The sequence below is a fragment of the Myotis nattereri genome (assembly GCF_964212035.1).
Source record: "Myotis nattereri genome assembly, chromosome: 7".
Lineage (NCBI taxonomy): Eukaryota > Metazoa > Chordata > Mammalia > Chiroptera > Vespertilionidae > Myotis > Myotis nattereri.
The window spans coordinates 34,503,994-34,529,408 of NC_138082.1; the positions used below are offsets into that span (position 1 = coordinate 34,503,994).

The following is a 25,415-nucleotide window of genomic DNA, read 5'->3' on the forward strand; positions in this document are numbered from 1 at the left end:
GCATCTTCCTCCAGGGGCTGCATCGATGACCACGTTGTGGGCATTGGGCCCACGTTTTAGGTCGGTCTCCTCTTCCCTTGTGGCCCTGACTGCCCAGCACACCCGGGACGCTCGCTGCATTGCACCAGGTGCTGTTTGTTCTCTATGAAAACAGTGCTGCTGAGCACAGTGACTGCCCTACAGCGCCGGCAACTCCCACAGTCAGGCCTGTGTTCGCAGTGAGACCTCTAGACCTAGATCTGCTCCTCCTGGGGTAGGGGGTTTGGGGCGGGGGGGGGGGAGGGCGGGAGGGCGTGTTTGGGGGAGGACTACTTTCAAGCTAAAGCTTCAAGGTTTTGCACAGTTGTATACAGCCGACCAGACACCGCAGCCATGGCTTTCAACCCCGTGCCTCTAAATCAGAGGTGGCAGACTGGTGCCCAAGGGCCAGATGGGCCTAGAGGACGCATATTTGCATCAGTGTGTTTTGTTAAAATCTTCAAACCTGAATGCCTGTAATGTGGACATTTCCCCTGTAAGCCTCAAGTCCCAGCAGTGCCCCCTCTGGCCTTACTTATCTATGAATCTGTGTGCCCTTGAGGCATTGTGTCTGTGTCCCCCTCTAAACCAAACCTCCTAACTAAGCTCCACTCACAAAGGACTGAGCCCACGGTGGCCTCTGAGGTGCGGCCACAGTGGCTGATCTGGCTGCGGATCCCATGTGCTCGGCGCTGTCCCATCCTGCCCTCTTCGGAAGCTGTCGTGAGGCAGGTGGGGACCCGAGGCCCAGGAGCCTAAGGAAGCGTGAGCTTCACTTTTGGGGCCATAACAGTGGGGAGTGGCCTGGGGGCGCCCGGCTAGTGGAGCACCTCTCTGAAAACCAAAAATTAATTTGGGGTGGGGTTTGAGTAAGAAATTCTGCCCAACAAGGAAGGACAGCGTCCCAGTGAGACCCAGCCAACAGCTCCTATATTTTCTCAGCTGATGGAAACGGTGGCCACGGCAGAGCCTGGAGAACTCTGCCCACTATTTTTAGCTCCTCCCTGCCACGCTGGCAGAGGCTGCCTGTTCACTCGATGGCAGGCGATGGGTTCCATGTGTGCGAGCTGGAATGGGGCTGCTGCTCCCCACAGGCCAGCGTCTTCCTTAAAAGGCAGGAGAAAGTCCAGTGGGAGGCTACAGGGACCAACCAGCGCGTGGCCTGGGCGGAGGAGGCACTTCCATCCTCCAGAGCCCTCACTCCACACTGAACTCTCAGCGTGTGAGCATCTTCAAGTGCAAATGCATCTTTATTTTGAAACTCAAATAAAGACAGGGATCTGAGCTGACAGATATGTGCATCTTTCCCCTGAGGAAAGATGATGCCTGCGTGAGTCATAGAACACTGTCTAAATTCCCTTCAGACATTTACATTACAAATCAAAGCTGCTGGGCCACTGGGTTAGAGTGTGAGGCTAAACAGACCTAGTACTCAGCTCGAGCCTTTCCCAGGGCAATCTCACAGAAGGAGACAGTTTTCTGAATGTAGTCCAAGATGGATAGAATACAATAGGAAGGACAGAATACAATAGAACAGAATCTATAATAACAAAAGCATAATATGCTAATTAGACTGGACCGCTGAACGTCCTTCCAGAGGTCCTTCCAGACAAAGCCGCAGCAGCTGCGAGGGCTGAGGGCAGGCAGCCATGGTGGACAGTAGTGGTGAGGTGATGGGTACAGTGCCTTCCCCTGATTGGCCTGGTCTCCTCCCACAGATGGAGGCCAGACTGCTCCCTGGGGGAGTGAGCCTAAGCCGTCAGTAGGACATCCCCTGAGGGCTCCAGGACTGTGAGAGGGGGCAGGCAGGGCTGAGGGACCGCCCCCGCCCCCCAGTGCACGAATTTTTGTGCACCAGGCCTCTAGTTAGTATATAGTCTAATTTGGGAGCTTAAGTCTGAATAGTGTAAAATGTGTGTAAGCTTTTATTTCTGGAAATGTTAATATTTACTTTTTGTTCTCTTGAAGCTGTGTCTTATCCTCAGTAGCCTCAAGCCCCTTGATGAGTTGGGAAGTCCAATAAACTCTTTATAGAGAGTAACTAAGGGCCACGCACTCCATTGCCAGTTCCCTCTTTTGCCCGCTGAAGTAAAGAGCAATAATATGGAGACATTTTTGAAGTCTTCCCACACAGCCCTAAACACAAACTCAATCATTATACTGTTTTCCAAGACGTTGTCCTCTGTCACAGCATTAGCTCTGGCCCTGGGATTAGGGATGTCCATCAGAAAGTCAAGAGGGTGGGGAATGCAGTGTGGGCTGGAGTGCTGGGCACAGACCACTGTTGTGAAAATCAAGAGCAGCAGAAAGAGGTGCTCACGGAAATAGCTGAGTTGATGGTCATGTCAGGGCTGTATTCTTGGCCCACAGACCACACTAGGCTGGACATGTCAATAAGCCCCATTATTCCAAGGGCTCCTCTTTCGCAGAAGCTATAGAGTTTGCTCCTTGTTGTTCTGGTTTTATTCCTTGGAAAATACCATGAGAGGTCATTGGTACAAAAAAAAGCTTACACCATCCAGTGGGCTACACACAGCTTGTTAAATGTCACGCACATACACACCGACACCCCCAGCCACAGACATGGTCAGCACACATCCTCCAGAGCAGAGCCCACTGATCCTCGGAAGGGAGATGGGCTTGTTTGTCAGTCCTCTTGCCAGTGGTTGGCATAAGGAGGCCTGGGACCTGAATCTGGCCCCTGGAGTGCTGGGGGCTGTGGTGGAGCCATTAGGAGACACTTTCTTGGTCCTGAGGCAGCCACAGACAGTGGTCTTCCTTCTCCATTAAATATTGCCGTGTCCACATGAGACCATCTTGTTACCATCCTGCGGATGGAGCCCACCCTGAAAATAGTAAAGAGAGATGGAAGGAATCTGAGTTCTTGACGACATCATTCTGCCATCTAACTCAGCGGTCATCAACCGGTGGTCCCTGAGGTCTGAAAGGTTGGCGGCTGCTGATCTAACTCATCAATCCCACTGCCCACACTCCGGACGTACTGAGAGCTGGGGATAAAAAATGTCCCTACGGGCCAGGCCAATTCCAGACTCCAGAGAGGGGTTCATTTCCTGGCCGCTGAGAGCATCTAATCCCCTGCCGACCCCACACGGATTCTCTCTAGACTCCCCTGCCCTGGTCTTGGCAACTTTCAACACAGTGGAGCACTATTTTCTTGAAGCAGTTTCCTTTCCTGCCCTCGGTGACATCTTCTCTCCCGGTTGTCCCTATTGCTGCCGCTGCTCCGTCTCAGCCCCTGCTGCTGTCACTGAGACCAGAGCCCTCTCCCGACTCCCTTCCTCTTCTTCACCCACAAGAGACAAGGCTCCCATCTGCTCTCACAGCTTAAAACTGGATAAATTGCCAAACTGCCGAATTCCTATCCCCAACCCCAACCCTTCCCCTGACCTTCCACTGTCTTCCCATCTCACCACGTGAAAGTTCATGCTCCCAAATCAAAAAGCACAGGAGAGATTTTTGAGGACCCCACCCACCTCTAAAAATAAGCAAATGGCACGCCAAAATGCCATTCCTTCCCCATTTTTCCTCATCACACTAGACATCATCAACCATTTAACTATATTGCTTACCCCCCTGTCCAATTCAGAAGCAAGGCTTATTGTCTCTACTTCCAAAGTAAGTTTAAAGTCATCCTCTTTTCTCCCCCCGCATGGCCAGCACCTGGTCTAATCCCGCATCTTCTCTCACAGTGTTGCATTTCCTAACCCCCGCCCCGTTTGCCGGGCCACACCAGCCATGCTGCCCTTTCGCCATTGTCCCAGACTCCACACAGCAGGCTCAGAAAAGCCTTGGACCCTGTGCTTCTCTCAGCCTGGAGACCCCTCCCTTCAGGTCATCCCATGGCTGGTTTCCCTGGCCTTTTGGGTTTGAGGATCTGGTGAGCTTATTAACCACCCAGGAGCTCATCAGATCCTCTCTGCCCCCCGAAGCGTCCTTGGTCATTGTGTGTTTGACACCCATCTTCCTTGCCACTGAGGTCCATGAGGGCAGGGAGTGTGCCCCGATCACCCTGCAGACCAGCGCCTCATACCACACCGGGAGCAGGTGAGGTGCTCAACAGATGTTTGTTGGGTGAGTGACTGAAAAACTTAATGTGTTCCAGTCAAGGTTCTAGGTTACAAATGATCAAAATGACTCTGATTAACAAGGACAGAATGTTATTTTATTGGGAGGATACTTGGTATCTTAGAGCAACAATGGGAAAACTAGAAAACCGGATTCAGTTCCAAAAATGGACAGGAACCAGGGAGCTGAGCAGCCAGAGCCACAGCCAAAATTCTCACCACAGACACTATGGCTCTCTCTGCACCCTTGGACTGCTGGACATCAGGGGGTCCTTTACAAAAAGTTTGCTGAACTCCCCGCCTCCGTCCCCCCGCCCCCCCAACACCTCCCCTCCCCCCCAGCTGATGGAGCGGTAGGCCTACAGCAGGCCATGGCAGAGCTCAGAATATCTGCTCAGTCCGTGAATCTCCATTTCTCCCCACCAGACTAACGAGGAGTGTAGTGTCTATTATAGACTCCCCTCTCTCAGGATCTCAATCTTGTGTCTCTGCTTCAATTCTGTGGGTTCACGTCCAAAGGCTGGAAGGCAGTGCTGCCTGTGCTGTGCTCCTCAACCCACCTCAGAGTTCACCTGTGGCCACAGCGGAAGTTCCAGGTGTGCAACAGCTCTCCACCTCACGGGCCCATGTCTCCCTGCTTCTTGGCCTAAGGACCTTCTCTAGCAACAGCCTGGGTAGGGAGTCCGAAAGGGTGAGGACTTAACACCCCGGGAAACCCCCGCAAGAAGATCAGAGTCAAAAGGTAAGCACCCAGGGTCCCTCTCCTCGTCACACTACCTCCCATGCCACCGGTCCCCAGCAGGATGGGTTTGCCGCCACCTCTGCTGCGCAACATTAATGATCTTCTGTTAGCTTCTCTCTGTCTTGCTTCTCAATTCCCTCTTTTGTGCTTCCCACATTTCTTCCTAAACAAACTATCTGCAACCAAAACTCAGTCGGCACCTGGTGTTAGGGAACCCACATGAAGGCTGGGTCAAAAATGACCGGGAACTCCTGGCACCAGAACCCTATCAGACACACTGGACTTATTTGAGTCTTTCAAAACAGAGATATTGTTTCTCAGGGATATACTAGAAGGCTCCACCAGTGTGTGTGTGTGTGTGTGTGTGTGTGTGTGTGTGTGTGTGTGTGTGGTGCTATTTCTGTTTCTAACATCTCCTGGAAAATGTGTGAACACTGCATTCAGCATTCCTCTGGAATGCAGACACGCACGGCTGCTGTCCTGTGCCAAAGCCCACGTCCCTTCCACTGGAGGACTTTTGCAACAGCGGCTTGAAGGTCTTCACAGACATCTCCAATGAAAGACAGGAAAACTGTGCCTGTTGTCCAGGTTGAGTATCACTTGGCAGGTGTTCCCACTATGCACAGAGGCCTTTTCTTTCTCCCATCAGCCACAGCCAAATGTCGTTGGGCTCTAAGGACTGGATTTTAAAATACTCCTTCTTTGGAGTTTTACTTTTTGGCAATTTTATGCCTAGTGTGTGGGTCCCAGAATCAGGAACGATGTGGAAAGGGGTCCTTGAACTGGCTCCAGGCTGAGCCTCAGGACCTCTGAAGCAGAGCCCAGCTCTGGAGTCCTGGTTCCCAACAAACAGGAAGACCCCCAGGGCCCCGATGGGGCTCAGAGCAGCTCACCACCAGCACTTTGACTCCAAGGGAAGGCGGGAGGCACAGGCAGAAGCAAGCTCAGACCAGGGAACTAAAGTCAGAGAAGGAGCAGACCCTGGGGCAGACCCTGGGGCAGCCCCTGGACGTGGCCCAGCGGCCTGGCACCACCAGCAGTGCCAGCATCTCCGGAAGCTGCGCCCAGATGAGTGAACCAGAGAACCTGGCTCCTGAGGAGCAGCCAGGCTCAGCTGGAAAACCGACAGCAGGGAACTCTGAACTAATCCCTAAAAATGAGTCACTGTGGGGGAGGAAGTTTAAAACTGACCTTGAGGGATCAGGATATTGGCTTCCATCCACGTTCACTCTGACTTTTTATGTAGAAAGTTGTAAAGGGTGGTGGGGAGGGGAGGAGAGTAGAAGGCCCTATGTTCACAAATCCAGCAAAGATGACAATGATAGGACTGAAATGTGCTAATGGTTGAGTCCTAACAGATGTCCCTATGACTTGACACAAGCAGGCCACCCTCTGCAAGCCCTACACATGAGCCAGGACATTGGCTTCTCCTTCAGATAAAGGCAAGGGGGCAAACTGGAAGGGGCAGGACAGAGGGACTCTCTGTCCCGAGAGGAACAGAAGGAGTTGGGTACATGCTGGGCAGGGTACCCTTTGTGCTGAGAGGAGACAGAGCCATAATTCACATCTGACTTCCAGGGAAACAGTCCGAGGGCCCTGGGAAATGTCAGTGAGGGTCCCGCAGGAGCTAACCCATGTTGGGAGCTCTGGGACAGCCTCTGGGTCATGGTGATTTGCCCAGATACAGCCTCCAGTAGGTCATAGCTGGATGAACTGGACACTCTGACCCTCTGTTTCATCATCTGTGAAGCTAAAATCATGACCGCTACCAGACAGCACTGCCTGACATGGAGCGTGTGAGTCACCTAATGCATCTCCTGACACACAACTACTATTGGACAAAGGTGAAGTGTGTTAACTGAGGTCACACTTGCTGCTACAACAGCCCAAAACCTCAGGGTCTTACCCCAGGAGAAGTTGAATACTTGTTCACAAAATCCAAAACGGGTGTTCTTTACTGGCAAGCCACCCTCCACACCAGCCAGGCTGGGAGTTCTCTGAGTCTTCCCCAGAAAGAACCGGGTGGACACTGGGGCCAGGGCATGCCAGTGCTCGAGAAGGATTCGGATTCCCTGGCGTGGTCTGGCAAAGGCAGTCTGAGAGTTTTCAGGGCAGAAGTCCACGTTTCGCTGAACATAGAGTCAGAACAGCTGACTCGGGGTTTGCTTTTAGTTTCTTTGTGGGAGTAAATGTGGAAAGCTGAACAGGACACAAAAATGATATCAGTTCTTGCGTATTTTGGATCAAAACATACCCAGAGCACACACTTCATTCCTCTGCTATTGCTCTGGTCTTGGCCGCTGCCACCTCTCACCTAAATTTCTGCCACCGCCTCATCGCGGTGTCATCGCCTCGCTGCTCTGGCATCTGGTGCACGCACGGCAGCCAGGGATCCTTCCACACTCACAGAAGATCACGTCAGTCATCTGGAGCAAGCCGCTGAAGGATGGCTTGCCTACCCGGCCACCAACGACCCCTCTGGCCCCGCCCTCCATCTTTAGAGCTCCTCCTCCACTGGGGGCACACTCCTGCTCCCTGCTCTTGGGGTCCTGTCTGACCACAGCTCTCCCCTCAGCTCTCCGCTTGGCTGCCTCCCTCACTGTCTTCGTGTGTTTCTCCAAAGTTGCCTTCTCAACAACAAGGATGGTCACGCTATCAAAATTTGATGGCCGCTGACCACAGCACTGTCAGCCTCACCTTCCCTGTCCCACAGCCGTTGTCATCACCCAGAGCAACACGTCATTTGCTTCTTCATCACATTCCTTACCCTTTAGCTGCCTCCTACCATGAGAATGTAAGACCCTCTGGTTTACTCGCTAATTTACCCCAAAAGCCGAGTAGCACATACCATGTGCTCCGTATCTGTCAAGTGAATCAATATCACCAACTGTGTCTATTGAACAAACAGACCCACGTGGAAATGGGACCTTCATGTAAAATTGGAAATCTGGGGTAGCTGAACCCATTGGTCACTCCTCCAGTCCATTGTGTAACCAACACTGGGGTGAAAGCAGCTTTGTAAAGGTCTAGAAAGGGGAGTGAAAGCCCTATAGCTGCCGGGGAAGCAGCGGTGGGCGTGTCCTTGTGGCTGAGTGGGGTTCTGACAACAGCCACCTTCCTTCCAGCAGTCCCCTGCCCTGCACATCCTGGGTGAGCGTGTGAGATGTGGCCACAGGTGGCACGTGTGCCCCAGAGCTCTCCTGAAGTCCAGGCTTCCTCTTGCTTGGGAGCTCCACCTGCTCACTGTGTAAGGCAATGGGAAAGGCGGACATGCTACAGCTCCTCTCGCCTAACATTCACACATGTATTGGTGTTGTCCTGTTCCCCCACTTACCTCAGTTCCAGGAGGGCTGCATTTCCAGTGCCCAGACCTATGTCTAGCACATTACATAGTCAACAAACATGCAGACAAAGGAATGAGTGAATGAATGAATATATGAGTGAATGAATGAGTGAACAAGTGGATGAATTAATGGTTAAGTACATTCATACAACACAGACTAAAACACAATTTCAGTTTATAAGTACTGCAATTCATGTATGAAAATATTGTCACGTTTAAAATAACTGATAGAGGTAACATGTTTAGTTTTGAAAAAAATTAAGTGTGGGAACATTTAAAGAACATTTAAATCACCTCACCAGAAATAGTCACAGCTTGAATTTTGTTGTATTTCCTTGCGGTATTTGTCTTTGCAAAAGAGAAACATTATTTGTGTGTGCATGTACATACATATGAATGAAATTATCATATTAAATATACAGATTTGTATTTTTTAACATTCTATCATAAACATTGACTGGTTATAGTAGTCTCTTGTTGTCCAGGATTTCCCTTTCCACAGTTTCAGTTATCTGTGGTCAACTGTGGTCCAAAAACATGAAATGGAAAATTTTAGAAATAAACAGTTCTTGAAGTTTGAAGTTGCACATGGTTCTGAGTACCTCACTTCATCTCATCATCATGTAGGCACTGTATCATCTCACATCTTCACAAGAAGAGTGCTTTCAGCACAATAAGATATTTTCAAAAAGAAAGACCACATTTACATAACATTTTTACAGTTCTATCTTACAGTCATTGTTGTAAATCTCTTACTGTGCCCAATTTATAAATTAAACTTTATCATAGGTATGCAGTAAAGGAAAAAAATTTAGTATATATAGGATTTGGTATTCTCCATGGTTTTAGGCATCTGCTGGGGATCTTGGAGTGTGTCTTTGTGGGTAGGGGACCACAGTAATTACATGAACCATTTACCAACTTATGGGGTAAACAATGGCTACCCATCTTTTTCTTTTGTTGGTGAAGCATGATGTATTTAAATATCCTCCTCTTGTTGGCCATTTTGATAATCTCTAATTCTCTTCGTCATTGCAAATAATGACAGATTAAATATCCTTGAACATAAATCTTCATACATCTCTGGTTATTTCTTTGAGATAAATTTCTACATGTGATGCACTGAGGAGAAAAGCTATGAAAACATTCAATGCTCTTTACACACATTGCCAGATGGGTTGTCAGAGATGTTTCACGTCATGAGTGATGAGGGTTACAAGACATTCATTTGTCAAAATTTATCAAACAGTACACATAAGCAGATGCACTTCATTGTACGTAAAGCTAATTATTTTAATGGGGGGTGGTGAATAGATTTTATGTGAACTGGGCAGGAAGCAAGACGCCCACCGTGCTGCCATCTCCTGGGCTTTTGTTTTCCTGGTTGAAGCGCCCACACCCGCCCAGGGATGGCTGGGCAGCTGTGAGGATGGAGGGGATTTTAGGCAGCTGCTGTGGGGAAGAGGAGGAGGAGGAGATGTGAGCAGCTGTGGGGCTGAGACAGTTTGTTAAAGGGCATTTGTATGAAGTCAGTCCTTCCTTGCCGTCCCCTCAAGGACTCTTCAATAAGACACCCACTTCTCACTAATGTATGGTGAAGGCAGATTCACATGCACTATTGAGGTGCCTTGGGGATGCAGTTTTCCTTCTGGGAGAATTAGGGGCATGGAGTGCAGTGTTGAGCCCATCGATAGGGGATTGGGCCCCGGAGCTCTCTGATTATTAAGTGTCTGCACAAGGCTGGTTTTGGGTGCCTGCTGGGTCCTGTCTGCCCAGAGGTGATCCCCGAGGGCCCTGCTCCAAGCACACTGCACTGAGCACACACAGTCACCACGGCAATAGAAGAGAATCAGGACAAGGTCACAGCGACCTTCAGAGGGCAACGCAGCATCTGTGAGGCGGCCACACTCTTCTCTCCCCTCCCGTGGGGAAGGCAGGGAACTCACTGCCAGTGGCAGTAGCAAGGGGCCCTCAACTGGCCCTTCCTTGAAGACAAAACCCTCAGAGAAGCACTCCCAGTTGGGGGCGTGGTCACCACCACCACCAAGGCAGGGGCTGAGACCAGCTGACCGTGTGCCTGACCACTGGACCTGTGGGAGGAGCTCAGTGGTTGAGTGGGAGACCAGTTGATGTGGCAAGGTCACGAGTTTCCTGTGGATTAAGTGACCCAAGAGGGTGGCTGGACTTGAGCCGACTTGATTACATTGTCCCCCAACAGGGTGATCTACTGGATAAAGACGCCCAGCACCAAGAGCCTGTGAGGAGGGATTCCCCCAACAGGGAGCTCCAAAGAGGGGAGGAGGAGGTTCACAAGCCAGATTGCCCAAGCGAGTCCCCACAGATGCTGCTGGGGGATCGATATATGCCTGAGAGAGGCAGCATGGGGCCCTGCTGCAGAAGGGAGCCCCGGGCAGGCAGGGTGAGAGAGCAGCACCCGCCAACAGGAGGTCAACCCCAGCTTTGCCCCAGGAGTCCAGTTAGGAGCTCCAGTGCAGCACTCTACCAGCCTGGAGGACATAGAGGCCTGCAGGAGAGAAGCGCTGGCCTTCTCCACTCAAACCCCCTCCACGGCCACGAGTCCAGCCTGTGCTGCAGGCAGGGGAAAGGCTTTGTGGACTATTTAGGATTGAAGTTTGAAAATGAACAGGACCCCTCAAGGTCCAGTAGGGATGCTTTTAGTAACCAGCATGACTGAGAAGTGACAGAATTCGGCTGAAGGGTCTTCACTGGAGCTGCTGTCAAGTTGTCAGCAGTGTGCCCACATACCAGAGTCAGGAGCAGGTACTGGAAATGCAGAGACGCTGCTGGGGGTTGAATTGTGTCCCCCAATAAAAACATGCGCTGAAGTTCTAACCCCTAGCACCTCAATATGTGACCTTATTTGGAAATACATGGCAGATAGAATTAGTTAAGGTGAGGTCACACTGGAATAGGGTGGGTCACTCATCCAATGTAAGAAGACGGCCTTGTAAAGGCAAAGACACAGGAAGAAGCCACGTGAAGACACAGGCAGAGATGGGAGGCTTGTGGCGGCAACCCAAGAAATTACCAAAAGGTAGGAAGAGGCAAGGAGAAGTTCCCCTGCAGATTTTAGGGTAGCTCGGCCCTGCCAACACCTTGATTTTGGACTTCCAGCCTCCAGAACTGTGAGAGAGGAAATGTCTGTTGTTTGAAGCTACCCAGTTTGTAGTAGTTGGTTGTGGAGCCCGAGCAAACAGATAGACTCTTTCCTGCTATGCCCCACCCCCCCACCCGCACCCCAGTGCACCAGGGACACTCCTTTCCCTAGCCCCTCTACAAGTGTGTCCTTGCTCCAATGGGATGGACTTGGGTGAGCCCGAGGGGAGGTGCACATGCACATTCAGGTGGAAGGGGCTGTTCCCATGGGGCTGGAGAATTTGGGTGGCTGTTGCTGAGAAGATCCCAGAACGCATGCTTCCCACCCAGGGCCAGTATCCATCTGAAGGGAATTCATGACCCCACTGGGCTCTTTGTCGGTCTCATGCTACAAAGGAGGCCCTTCGAAGGTCAGGAGGGTTGGTCTTATCTAGAGGACAGAAGTGGTCCAGGCCCTCCTGACTGTGGGAGCTTCTAAGGAGTCCCCAGAACTTTGCATTTCCCCTGAAACTGCCCTGATGTCCAACCAGGCCATCTCAGTCGCCATGGGATGCTGGTAAAATCAAATCCCTGATGTCATGGACTGTGGAGTCCTGAGTGCTCCCCCAGGCTCCTGCAATTCCCAGCAGAGGTGTCCTCCTTCCACTGGTCAATGCGCTTTGACTCTCTCCCACACGGACTGGGGCAGAGAGCTCCGCTTTCCACCAGTCCTGTGCAGGTGCGCTCACCTGGAGGGCACTGTGAGAACTTAGGAACCTGGGTGACGATTGCAGGGAGTGGTGTCTGTGGTCCCGGTCTTCTCTCCTGTCCCCAGCTCGACACACTCCTCCCAGCTCCCTTCTCAATAGAATAACTGACAGATTCACTGGGATCTCACATACAGCAGCTCTGCCCACACCCGGGTCCTGGGAGCTCTGTCTGCCAGGGGAGACATGGTCTCAAACAAATCCTGTCTCCTTTCTCCTTGGAATGTAGTGACCACCTAACAATGCATTTGTTTGCTTCTTGTGTTATGTCTGAAGACAGGAGGAGACAAAGGTCTTTAAGGAAGAAATTGAAAGACATTCTGCTTTCTCTTTGAGACTCCAGAAAAGGGATGGGGTGCCCTGGGCCACCTGCACATCATCTCTCAGCTACTCATGGGGGATAAAAAGGGGAGCAAACCAACCAAAAGAGGCCAAGAAGGAGGCCAAGGCTCTGGGGCCCCACCAGAAGTTAGAGGAGAGCATGAAAGCCAGCCTGATTCTTAAGACCAGAAAGACTGCAGGAGTCCTAAGCCAGGAATGTGGTCCAGGTGGTTGCAGTGTGCTGGAGCCCTGGGCCTGACCCAGCTGGTCTCCTACACTGTCTCAGAGAGCTCTCTAGCCCCCTCCACTGGAAACCGAAGGGTGGTACTCAGGACCACCAGCCTGGCCTCAGGGTGATTCTAGAAACAAGACAGCGAATAACACCAAACCCAAGACACTTTCCATATACTTTATTAAAAAGTTTCTTTGTATAAATTTCCTAAAAACTTTAAAATTAAAATTAGACCCCACCCACCCCTGCACCAAAAATTAAACAAAAAAAACACAACATTAGAGGAATGCCAAAAATATTCTCTATTATGACTTTCTTTTCACTCTTTAATGAAGGCATTGGTCCCTTAGCAGTGCACAGAGATTAAGAGATTCTGCTTCCTTCCAACCAGATGGTTTGTTAGAGGCTTTAGAAAAAGAAAGTTCTCTTGGACTCTAATCCAGGATTTGGGGAGAAAAATGGAAACATTGGGTAGTTGTTTATTCGCCAGAACAGGCTATCCATCTAAAGTCATGCTTAACTGGGAGGGGAAGAGACGAACCAAGCGGAAGGATAGAGAGTAGCTGTGAAGTTGGGGGCTATTTTCTAGACCTTATGTCTGCCTGGAACAGGCAGAACATGAAACTGCAGAGGGGATTTGAATGTTTAGACATGTTCACATAGACACCAGCAGTGGCTATTACACACGTTCAAAGTATACGTGGTCACTGCCTGGGGACCAGAGCATGGGCCCACAGGCACACTAGCACCATGTTGATAGGTCGTGCAGCAGACGGCTCCCCAAGTTCGAGTGTAAATCAAAGCATGAAATGGTACGGTGCCAGGGAATCAATACCCGGAGCTTCTATGAAGACGGCTTGGACATGGCTGGCTCCTTCTTCTTCAAGAGGTACGTGTCCCTGGTCGGCCATGCTTAGGTCCCGATCACAGCCATGACTTTGGGGTTGACAAGCCCTGAGCATCGACAGAGGGGGCGGGCAGACAGAGAGGAGGAAAAGCCATATTACTGACATGAAATGATCTCACAGCCTCTGGTTTTCATCACCCATTGCTCACTGTCCTGCTCAGCCTTCCCTGGCTGCCCAGGGCTTCTAGGCCTGGGGGTGAGGGGCTCTCCTTCAAGCCAAGCCTTCTCTTGCCTGCACCCCTGGCCAAGTCTTCATGCAAACTGAACACCCACCCCTGCCACCTTCGTAACATGGGCCCACGCTCTGGGTGAAGATGGCCTGTTTTATTACCAATCGAATCACCCATCGTAATGGTGATTTCGGGTGGCCCCAAGATCAATATTGCTTAGAGGAAGCACAATTACTTAAAGATGAGTAGATGGGATTAGTTATCATTGGTGTTATCTACAATTGTTCGTTATACTATTTCCCTAATAATCATGTTTATTACAATATTTTATGAATAACAGGGACTTCATAACATTTCCAATAGTGTGGAGTAATTGGCTATGTGTTTCTTCATTGACAAAAATACGAGGATATGAGGAAGTATTTAAGAAATATTAATCATTCAGAAAGTTCCTTTCATGTGCTTTATTTGAATATCTCCCTCATCTAAAGATACAATCTATTTTTTGCTTTATATCCACCATAATTACTGCAATTCAAATATCTTTAATAAAGGTGAATTACTGCCCTGGGTCTCTTATCTTATTTAGAACACCACAAACACAGAAGGAAGTCACTTACCAGGAGAGCAAACCTTCTCGCATTCTTCCTGTGAATCGAATCTGTTCTCATTTCCACCACACCCTCTATACCAGAACCTCCCACAGGTCTTGGTCTGCGCGTTGTGGTACCATTTCAACACAAAATTTCTGCACGTTCCTTCTTCTTTGGGCAGCTTACAGATATCTTTAACAACGAGAGGAGAAAACACATCATTAGAGCCCGTGAGTGACTATCCCCAGTGCCAGGGCCTGAAGGTCTCATCACAAGGCTGCTGGAGGGAGAAAGAGAAGAGTGAGGGGGAAACTCCCCACAGCTCCCCAAGCCTCAGTTTCCCCTCTGTCAAATGAGCTTTGTAAACACTCAGAGCTTCGTAAGCAACAAATACAATTGTACCGGCTAAAGGGCTCAATGAACTGCACTCGGAATCCCAATGTCAGCTCTCCTTCATTACTGGATAATTTAAGGCAGTGGTTCTCAACCTTGACTGCACATTAGAATCACCTGGGAATCTTTTTAAAATCCCGATTTCTGGGCCTCATCCTCCGGAAATTCTGTTTCTTTGTTATGGGGTGAGGCCACAACATTAGTAACAAAGAAACAGAATTTCCTGAGGATGAGGCCCAGAAATCAGGATTTTAAAAAGATTCCCAAGTGATTCTAATGTGCAGCCAAGGTTGAGAGCCACTGACTTAAGGTAAAATGAGCTGTTTCCCTTTCCAACTCCTGGGTCAGCCACTCTCCAATTCCCTCACCGCTGAATCCTCAGAGAAGAACCCGAGTTTTCCAACCTTGGAGTGTTCCACTCCCTGGCAAAATAACAACTAATACTGTCAGAATATAATTCAAAAATAAGGCTGTCCATTTCACTACAAGCCAACTAGATTGAAAATAAAAATTAAAGTGAAAAACTTATGAGTGTCTGTATGTACGTACATGAGTGTCTGTGTGTGTATGTATGCGTGTGTGCATGTGTGTATGTGTGTGTGTTCCTGTAGCCCAGTGCCTTTGTGACTGGCCAAATTAAACAAGTAAGGAAAAAGATGTGTTGACACTGATGTAAAATTCACAGCAGCAAAAACGCCGCAGAGCCAAGCGGCTCTGAAGGCAGGGGCATTCTTTGTCCAGTTAAGGAAGCTGATTTTGAGTGCACACGCCTGATGCGGCCCAGCTGCCCGCTGAAGCCGCGCTCGCAGAGCCTGGGAGGACCTCCCGCTCACACTCGGGAAAACGTCTGTTTACAGACTTCCTGGCAAACTGCAGGTCCCTGCTGGGAAAGAGAGGCACTAATGTCAACTGTTATCTGAGAGTCTGGAAAACGTAAACCTTTCCACAAAGATCCCTGGCGTGAACGGTGCCACATGTTTCCGTGAGTGCCTGACTGCCTGACTTACCAGCCCTCCCCACGCAGGGCTTTTACCCACAGCTGCGCGGGCCGCCCCCAGCAGAGGTGGTCAGCATGCACAGTCCTGACAGATATTAAGAAAGAAAAATGGAGCCTTAGGGAGAGACCCAAAGCTGGGTCTACTACATGATGGACCAGACTCCAAGGTACACAGGACTGAGGCTCAGAATCCCGTGAGGATCGGTCCCACGAGGCCCCGATCTGAAGCAAACCCGGGAACTTGTGTCTTCACGCTGGTGGGAATCACTTGGTGGGAAGCCCACCATGTGAGATGGTGAAGGGACATTCAGGTCCTGGGTTTGACCATTATGGCTCATCAGAACGCAGGACAGAGGCTTAGATTCATCCAAACAGACGCCTGGGAGCCTTGACAGCCACACAAGCCGCAATTTCAAAAATTCTTTTCTCTCTATCACAGGGAGAGAGGAGACCTAAGGGACAAATGTCTGGATTGAAAACACCCTCTTCTTTCTGAATCTGTGTCTCAGTCTTTAAAAAAAAAAAAAAAAAAAAAAAGAAAGAAAAATGAAAATGACCAGCCCAGCCAGATTCTTGTTTAAAGATTGTGCTGTTTATATTAACTAAACACTGTTTATATATTCTTGGCCCTTCTAGACCACACATAAGAGAGCCAAAAACATCCCCCAAATTGCTGCGTAGTTTACACCCAGTCATTTTCTCTCACTGAAGCACAGAATTTGCTAGAAACTTTACATTTCACATACTCTTTAAGGAGTAAACTTATCAATGGGTGAGAAACAATATACACAGATGTCGGTGACTCTGACGTTATCAGCCCATCTGTCCTGACCCGTGTCTTTGGGGGATTTCTATAAGCTCTTTGTGGTGTCTCTCAGCTCAAGCAGCTTGTGGGGAAGCCTCATGGAGGTCCCTCGGGAGTGGAGCTGGAGTGGCTAGGAGCTCAGGTGCCCAGTGCAGGGGACACAGGCTTCCCCAGGTCCCTTGATGCAGGACTCAGAAAACTGCTTATGAGCAGAAATCAAAGGGTTGAAACTTAAGTTTTCTTCTCCAACCCATCCTCAATTCCACATTCCTACTTCCACTATTTTCCATTTGAGTTGAAAATCATAACATTAAAAGTTTTTATAAAATCTGCCCTGAACTCCTGAATCATTCCCATACATTTACATCCAGAGGAGACAATTTCTTGTTTTTCAATCCATTTTTCCATTAGAAAGCTTTGAGGAGCTTGAAAAACGTGGCTGTCCCTAACACAGACCAATTTCTAAACTTGTTTTCAGAGGCAAACTATTCTAAACATTTTTTCAGTCCTCTAAGTAGTTCATTTATTTCCCTTATTATACATATATGTGCATAACAGTTTCACAGTTCCTGTACTGACTCAGTTACCTTCTTTCTTAATATGACTGAGGCTACATGTCATTATGGATTGTAGCTATATGAATCGATGATAGATAGATGATGGAGAGAGAGAATGAGAAAGAGAGGAACAATGTAGATGTATACATGTAAATGTAAATAGAGATATAGATTATAGATATAGACACATATCCACGGACATAGGGAAAGTCCATTGATGGAATAATGTATTCTAGCAACAGAGGAGGTTTTCACTAGAAAAAAAGTAAAGAATCAAGAAGCCTCTACTCCCAAGTATGGAGTCAGAAACCACCCAATTTTATTTGAACACAGATGAGACAGGGTGCAGACCCTACAGAAATGGTAAAATGGAGAAACAAATAGCACCTTAAAAACTTACAGTGGAAAGAGTAAAATGAGGAATCCTGGTAGATAACTGAAAAAATGATGTGCTGTTGCTGCTGACGTTGCAATACATATGGAGAAAGCACAGCTGCTTTCAAGTCCAGCACGGGACAGAGCAGCTGGGCCCCAGCAAACGCCCTTTATCATAGTCAGGTACAGAAATAAACACCAGAAAGAGCTACGCCTTCCTCCTCCTGACTGTGGCCAACACACTGAAAAATAATGAACTGTCCCCACTCTTAGGAAAACCTTGTGCTCTGGGGCCTATAAAACATGGAATTTGGACTTTGGATATTAGTAGCAACATCTTTTAGGAGAACACTTGAAAGCAAAGCATGTCGACTATGTCAGTCATCGGTTCCTCGAGGGTGAATGACTAGAGCTCGTGCTCTGCTCAGCGAGGGATTACAGGTCTGAGAGAGTCCCACTGGCCAGGAAAAGAAGCAAGGAACAGTGGCCAGTCCAGGAACATGCCCAGCTGGTCCCTGGTTAAACGTCAAACGTGCACTCACTTGTCTCGGGCACACAGAGAGTGGTATGAGAGACCGAGCCAGGTATGTGCTTAGGAAATTGGGACCAGAACACAAATCCCATGGGACATTTCCAAACCATGGGCCCTCATCTGCATGTCTTGTGTCTCTCTGAGCAGTTTGTTGTTGTTGTTGGTCCTCACCCAAGGATATTTTTCCATTGATTTTTAGGGAGAGTTGATTTTCACAAAAGAGAGGGAAAGATAGAGAGAAACATCGATGTGAGGGAAACACATCAGTTGGTTGCCTCCTGCATGAGCCCTGACCAGGACCCAGGCTGGGGAGGCGTCTGCAACCAAGGTGCGTACCCTTGACCGGAATCAAACCTGGGGCCCTATGGTCTGCAGGCCGACACTCTATACTGAGCCAAATTGGCTAGGGCCTGAGCACTTTTTATTAGATTGGATCACTGAATGGGTGACACTGTACTAATTGTAGCATCATAGGCCACACAAATCCACACTAGTCCCAATATGATAAACAATACATGGATTCCTAGCTGCAGCGCCCAAAGCAACTCCCATCCAATTTTCTCCAAGAGCCTGGGGATGGGCAAGGTAAGTTTCCAGGGATCGCTTGGAATATGCAGAATGAGCCCATGCTGGGCCACGCCAAGTGGATATGGAACTTTCCCCGTAGAAGTCATCCTGCTCTGAGAGTTAGAACCTCAGCAGGTGACAGAGTATCCAAAATGCAAGGGCTGTAACTGTTTGGGAGAAGGCCATACTGGGGCTGCTAATGGACCGAATGTTCTCACAACTCACCTATTTCATTCTCAGCCAGCGGTTCTGTGCTCACCATGAGATTGAAGGTTGAACTAGAGGCCGGCCTTGCTGGTTGTGGAGGTGGAGGCTGAGTTTCCCCTATAAAAGAAAAACACATGCAACTCGTAGGTAACTCAGACACTGAAGGACCAGGTAATCCTTAGGGATGAGGCAAGCTTGCCTCTCTGGATTAAGATAAGTGTGGGCCGCTGAAACACAGGGACCCAAGAAATCCGTACACAGAGTCCTGATGTCTGCTGTCTGCTAGTTCAATTCATCTCAACAAGCAAACAGAGCAAATCTCTGTTTGAACAAATCTTCTCATTTTCCAATGTAAACTCTTCTGTTTCTAGCCGAGAAAACAGATCCCTGGGGTGGAAGGGCCTTTGGACTCTTTATCTTTGTGGATTACATGATGGCTGGTGGGAATCCCCTTCCCTCGAGCACAGTTCTTTGATCTGAATAGCACTGGCCGGAAGAGGAAGAAGGTGAGCCTCCCCCTCCACACCCCAGGGAAGCCAGGGTCAGGAAGAAAGTGGGGGACAAGAAGAACTTAGAGAGGAGGTGGGGCATGAGTAATTTAGAGGCTGGAGAAGCTGCAGGGCCAGGCCTTGGGGCTGTGGAAGAGCCAGGGCAGAACCAGAGTATGGAGGGTAGGGGAGGGAAACTCTGAGGTCCTTTCTGCGGTGGCCAAGGATGCCTGTGGCCCCCCAGCTGGTTACTCCCTAAGGAGTCAGGGACCTTTGGTGGTGTTTTCTGTTCACTGAACATGGAAATGTGCTTCTGAAACACAGAGGTGATGGGCATCGAGCCCAGCCAGGTTACATGGGCATATTTCTTTCTCGCAGGGGAAGGGCGGCACCCAGGCCAAATGAATCTGGTTTCTTCCAGGACCCTGAAGGCAGGGCAAGAGGTCACAAGGAACCCCATCTTCCATTCATTTGTTTATAAAGGATTTTGTTTTAACCTTGTTATTTCAGAACAGATTCAATGAATATGAATTGTTCCCTGTATGTCCTGTCAACATTCATGTACAAGTCAGGTACCAACTTTTCTTAAATGGACCCCGTACTCACTTGTACTGAAACTTCCACGGTAGATGGCCTTAACCTGAGACCTCAGGTAGCAGACCACCACCACATGGTACGTGTGCCCGGCGTGCAGGCCCCCGATGGCGCGGTCCGTGACCGTGAGGTTCTGCTTCAGAACTAGGGACTGGTCGTGGGCCGAGGTAACGGTGAGGTCGTAAAAGTAAGGGCTGGGGGGCTCCGGCCTCTCCCAGTGGAGTTTGGCACTGTTCTCGGTGATCTCCAGCACCTGGACCTCTCGGGCAGCCTTGACTAGAAAAGACCAAACACAGTGTGGGGACAGATAAATAAAACCCCAGGTGACGGAGACAGGCAGGCAAGAGACGAAAGCTGAGAGATGTGTATCAGTAGACAGTTGACCAGAAAGCGAGATGAGTCAGGGAACCAGTTTTTTGTTCATGTTCCCGGGAAATATTGGTTTTCTACCAATGTAGATGAGATGTGAAATGATTCATAGTAATTAAAACTTGCATTATCCATCAACAAGGTACATAACTCCCCCTTTTTCCTTCTGACAGCCTCTCTTATTAAAGGATACTATGAAAATTCATGGTCCCGTGTGCTATCTGAAATGTGCTCACTATGGCGTGAACCCCAGGATTTTAAATATATTGAGTCATGAAACCTTAGGGCATGACATGAAATTCTTCTAAAGGAATCTGCTCTCTGTTCATAACATGAAGACTACTTCCATGACCTTTGTAGGAGCACATGCATTCTGCCCTCACCTTTCTGTATAGCTTGTGATACTCCCAACAGTTCTCAACCTGTGGGTCGGGAACAATGAAAATACATCCTCCATATCAGATATTTACATTACAATTCATAACAGTAGCAAAATTATAGTTATGAAGTCGCAAAGAAAATAATTTTATGGTTGGGGGTCACCACAACATGAGGAACTGTATTAAAGGGTTGCGGCATTAGGAAGGTTGAGAACCACTGTAAGTATCTTCTAACATCTTTTTTGAGGAAAAAATAAAATAACACCCTCTGGGCCTCATGGCTCCCCTCCCCTCGATTTCTCCTTCAGGCTGGAGCCTGCTTTTCCCATGGATAGGCCTGGCACAAGGCTCAGCCTGTGGGGTGGCTGACTGTCCAGGTTGCTGAGCTAACCACCAGGCAGCGAGGGGCCTCTTTTCTATGGGTATGTGCTTCACAGCAGGACAAAGTCCGCAATCACAAAACTCCTTGCAGATCTCCTGGAGTCGAATCATATGGGAGGCAGGTCTGGCTCCAGAATCCAAGCACAGCCCATGGCTCAAGAGCTGACAACAGGCTTTTTCTTTCACTCTCACTCCCTAAATGGGGCCCCAAACTCTACTTCTGCTTAGAACTCATCCCTTTTGCTTAAGATCTGGGTTTCCAGGAGAGCGGGGTCATGCCCGCCTGTGAACTTCCCAGAGAGAATGAACAGGTGTGGGCTCGGGTGGGAGTGGGGGAAGCGGGAGAGCCCTTTTGCCTGTTCTGTGTGGAGCTCACCAGGCTCACATGTAGTGAGAGATCTCTTTCTAATATAGAAAACAGGCCATGTTTTGACAATTCCCTGCTCTGACCAGCACCTTTTAGATGTACAAATCACACAGATGTATAAAACCCTGATCAGTGACTATATTTCAATGGCTTTGTAAACAGGCTTTGAGGGACCTGCCATGGACACAGGACAGGTGGGTGTCAGGGGGCAGCCCTCCCAGCAGCTTGCTTACCTGCGGGCTTCACAGTGGCTGGCTTGGTGGTGGCCGGCCTGGCTGCCTGGGGCTTGGGGGCCTCAGGCTTTGCTGCCACTGGTTTGGTAACGGCAGGGGGTCTTGCAGCTGCTGGCTTTGCTGCTGCCACTGGCTTTGCTGCTGCCACCAGCTTTGCTGTTTCTGCTACCGGTTTTGCTGCTGCCACCGGCTTTGCTGTTTCTGCCACTGGCTTTGCTGCTGCCACCGGCTTTGCTGTTTCTGCCACCAGTTTTGCTGCTGCCACCGGCTTTGCTGTTTCTGCCACTGGCTTTGCTGCTGCCACTGGCTTTGCTGTTTCTGCCACCGGTTTTGCTGCTGCCACCGGCTTTGCTGTTGCTGCCACCAGCTTTGCTCCTGCCACCGGCTTTGCTGTTTCTGCCACTGGCTTTGCTGCTGCCACTGGCTTTGCTGTTTCTGCCACCAGTTTTGCTCCTGCTACAGGTTTTGCTCCTGCCACTGGTTTTGCTGCTGCCACGGGCTTTGTGGCCACTGCAGGTCTGACTGTGGCCACCTTTGAGGCCTCAGGCTTGGCAGGCACAGGTCTTGCAGCTGCAGGTCTTGAGGCAGCCGGCTTTGAGGCCGGCAGGTTGACCACGGCCACTGGTTTGGATGTAGGACTTGAAGTAACATTATTCGGTGTGTTTCTGTTAAAACAAATTAAATTTTGCTTCAACCCATCTATAGTTTTGCCCACTATCTAAAATGGACAGGGACATGCCTAGTGAGCTATGCAAAGCATGCTGTTGTATTAAATGAATGCAGTCGTTTTATGTATTACATATAGGCCTGCATATCTCAAATCCCTTCTCTATAGAATCTGTGCCGCAGAGAACATACTGAACAGCATGGAAAGTAATAATCACTAAAAATGAAGCATCTATTGTACTATAAATACATCTGACATCTCTTCAATTTATCAAATAAAAGCAGGGTGAGAGTAAAGAGACAATAAATATTGAAAGGATGGTAATTATTCTTATTGCTAACAATAATAATCAGTTAATAGCTGCCCTCATTATAAAAAAGTGTCCACTCAGCAAAATGCTGTGTTGAGCTGGAAAATTATAAAGTCGGTGTATGCTTTCACTCCCAAGCTCATTGTGCATTTCAGTTGGTATTAAGTTTTGTATGTGTGATTTTGTTTTGATTTTTTTTATAATTTCTTGTTCTATTCGAGTCACCAAAGAAAACAACATAATTAAACACAAGGGCACAGACCCACCCCTTGATCATTTCTTGCCCTGACATGAACATTTGTTATTTTATAGATATATCACACTACATGTCATATGCAGTATATTTTCAAATTGTTATCATACAAATTCAGATATTAGATTTGTTTATTTTGCTTTCCTGGATAAGGTTGATCCAACTTTTGGGAATGTTCTAGAGCAGTGGTTCTCAACCTGTGGGTCTCGACCCCTTTCACGACCCCTTTGGGGGTCAAACGACCCTTTCACAGGGGTTGCTTAAGACCATCGGAAAACACATATATAATTACATATTGTTTTGTGATTCATCACTATGCTTTAATTATGTTCAATTTTTAACAATGAAATTGGGGGTCACCACAACATGAGGAACTGTATTAAAGGGTCTCAGCATTAGGAAGGTTGAGAACCACTGTTCTAGAGGAATTATAAAGGTAATTAAGGCTAGAAAAAGAGAACCTATGGACCAAGATCAACAGGGTAGTACCATAGCACCAGAAAAGGGCCATGGCTGCTTTAGTAATGATTCTCAACTAACGAGACTGAGATCTGCAGCATCCCCTCTGGGGACAAAAGCAAGAGCTGAGGGGCGTAAGGGGTGATGGAGAGAAGGGCGTGTAGGAGGAAGAGGTGGGCTCTCTCTCTCCACCCTGGAGGTCAGCGGGAGTAAGACATTCCTATTTCAAACATAATCCGAATCCACACATCATCTGGGTGCCATAGTCAGAACCCCCTCCTCCCCCAGAGCATGGCACACTGTCGCATTCTCTTGAAAGGTACCAATCGATGGCACATTGCTGCACTCGGTCCTGCCACCACATCCCCCTCACCAGGCTCTCTGTCACACAGCCACACTGCTCTCCCGTCTGCTCCTGGAGTTGGCACCACAGATAGAGCTGGGCATACAATCACTGAGCATGTGCCAGGTGGCCAGCATCACTGTGGGTACCACAGTCCCTCCCATCTCCCAACCTTCTCATTAGCCTTCGTGGTGGAGCATGCACGTTGCCTCCACTTGCTACCACCATCAGCTGTGTGATTACAGCATTAATCATTTTAAGAAGATCTGGAGGCCATTCTTTCCTGAAGGTATCCAATCCTTCCACAGGAAATCATTTCACACCCGAGATGGTTGATCGCTTGGACACAGGGCCTTAACTGCCCACCCTCTCTGTACCCAATGTGATGTGGCAGGTCCTCCCACCAAGTCCAGCTCCCACCCTCAAGTCTAGCAAGGCTGGCCTCTGGATATGCTTTGACCAAAAGAATGTGGCAGAGGTAACAGTGAGCCAATCTTAGCCCAGGCCCCAAGAAGTCTTGCACACTTCCACCTTCTCTCATGACCCTTCCCTGTCACCTGTGGACAAATCCAGGCTTCCCCACAGAGAATGAGAGACCTTGTGGAGCAGAGATGAGCCATCCAGCTGAGACCACCCTAGACCACCAGTCCACAGCTGATGAGTAGCTGACCACAAGCATATAAGTGAGCCCCGTAGATGCCAGAAGAACTGCCCAGCTGATCCCAGGCAAAAATTGCTAACCCACAGAATTGCAAATTAGAAAATATTGTTGTTTTAAGCCACTAAGTTTGGGGTCATTTGTTATGCAGCAAAAGCTAACAGATACAACAGATTCTTCTAAAACGGGGATGGGAAACCTTTTTTCTGCCAAGTGTCAGTTAGATATTTATAACATCATTCTTGAGCCATACAAAATTATCAACTTAAAAATTATGCTGCTATGACAAAAGCTCCGAGATTTGTTGAATTTCAAGTTCCACCTGCAATTTCCTTGGCAGGGCCAGAACAAATGATATGGCCCATGGGCCGGACATTCCCAACCCCTGTTCTAAAAGAATGTCATACGTGACCTTAGGGAAGTCACATTTTCTGAATTTTTATGTCCTCCCCCCATAATGTTAGTCCTTGGAGGACCTCGGCACTTCCCCTAGCACTGTAATTTGTGGGACAATTATTATAATCACTTACACTTGTTTGTGACCAAATTTCACAAGAGTCTTTGCCGGTTGGTCCCCTTGGAACCAACTGCACTGTTTTCTGATATCAGGGGACAAGTAAAAAGCATTTTCACCTAGAGAGAAATAGAAAAAAAAATATTTTAAATGTATGCAAATACCTTCCAAATTAAAATTAATATGCTAATGAGTTCAATGAATCACATAGTATTCAGTCCATAAATATTTGTGGACTTAATTAATTCTTCCAGACAAGTTAAGTCCAGTGAGTTTTGAACATTAAGTATAATGGTACTTGATCCATAAAACATATTAAGCCAATATCTTGTATTTAGCAATATTTGGGTGATTTGGTTAAAGATTATATTTACTCAATGTGATTAGGAAGACAAGAATAAGAGAAAACTCAAGTGCAGAACTTAACAGTTCCAAACCCTCAATCATCAAACTATAACCAAGTTACTTTGAATATTTTCTCAATGCTGTGTTTAACAAGATTTTTGTTTGTTTTTCCCATCTTCTGAGGTTAGTGACAATGGCCTGGGTGAACTTGCTGCCTTACCTTTGTTTCAGATGTTCTCCCCTAAAACTTTTGGGGCACAGGCTTCACAAAAGTGAATGCTGTTTTCAGGGACTAGACTTTACCTTAAATAATAAACTCTCCATATATGCATGTTTATTCATACTTT

At 48.4% G+C, this 25,415-nt stretch overlaps 1 protein-coding gene across 2 annotated transcripts in view; it reads right to left on the reverse strand.

Moving 5' to 3' along the window:
- Positions 1-12,766: 12,766 nt before the first annotated feature.
- The window catches only part of COL6A3 (collagen type VI alpha 3 chain), a gene marked incomplete at its 5' end in the record, with an annotated part of 62,589 nt that continues 49,940 nt past the window's right edge, over positions 12,767-25,415 (reverse strand). For both annotated transcript variants that reach the window (XM_081096108.1, XM_081096107.1), the window contains 6 exons: positions 12,767-13,558; positions 14,302-14,466; positions 18,726-18,824; positions 19,802-20,065; positions 21,520-22,184; positions 24,740-24,842. In XM_081096108.1, coding sequence (XP_080952234.1) covers positions 13,518-13,558; positions 14,302-14,466; positions 18,726-18,824; positions 19,802-20,065; positions 21,520-22,184; positions 24,740-24,842 — 1,337 coding nt within the window. In that variant the 3' untranslated portion in view covers positions 12,767-13,517. The remainder of the gene's footprint in view (positions 13,559-14,301; positions 14,467-18,725; positions 18,825-19,801; positions 20,066-21,519; positions 22,185-24,739; positions 24,843-25,415) is intronic.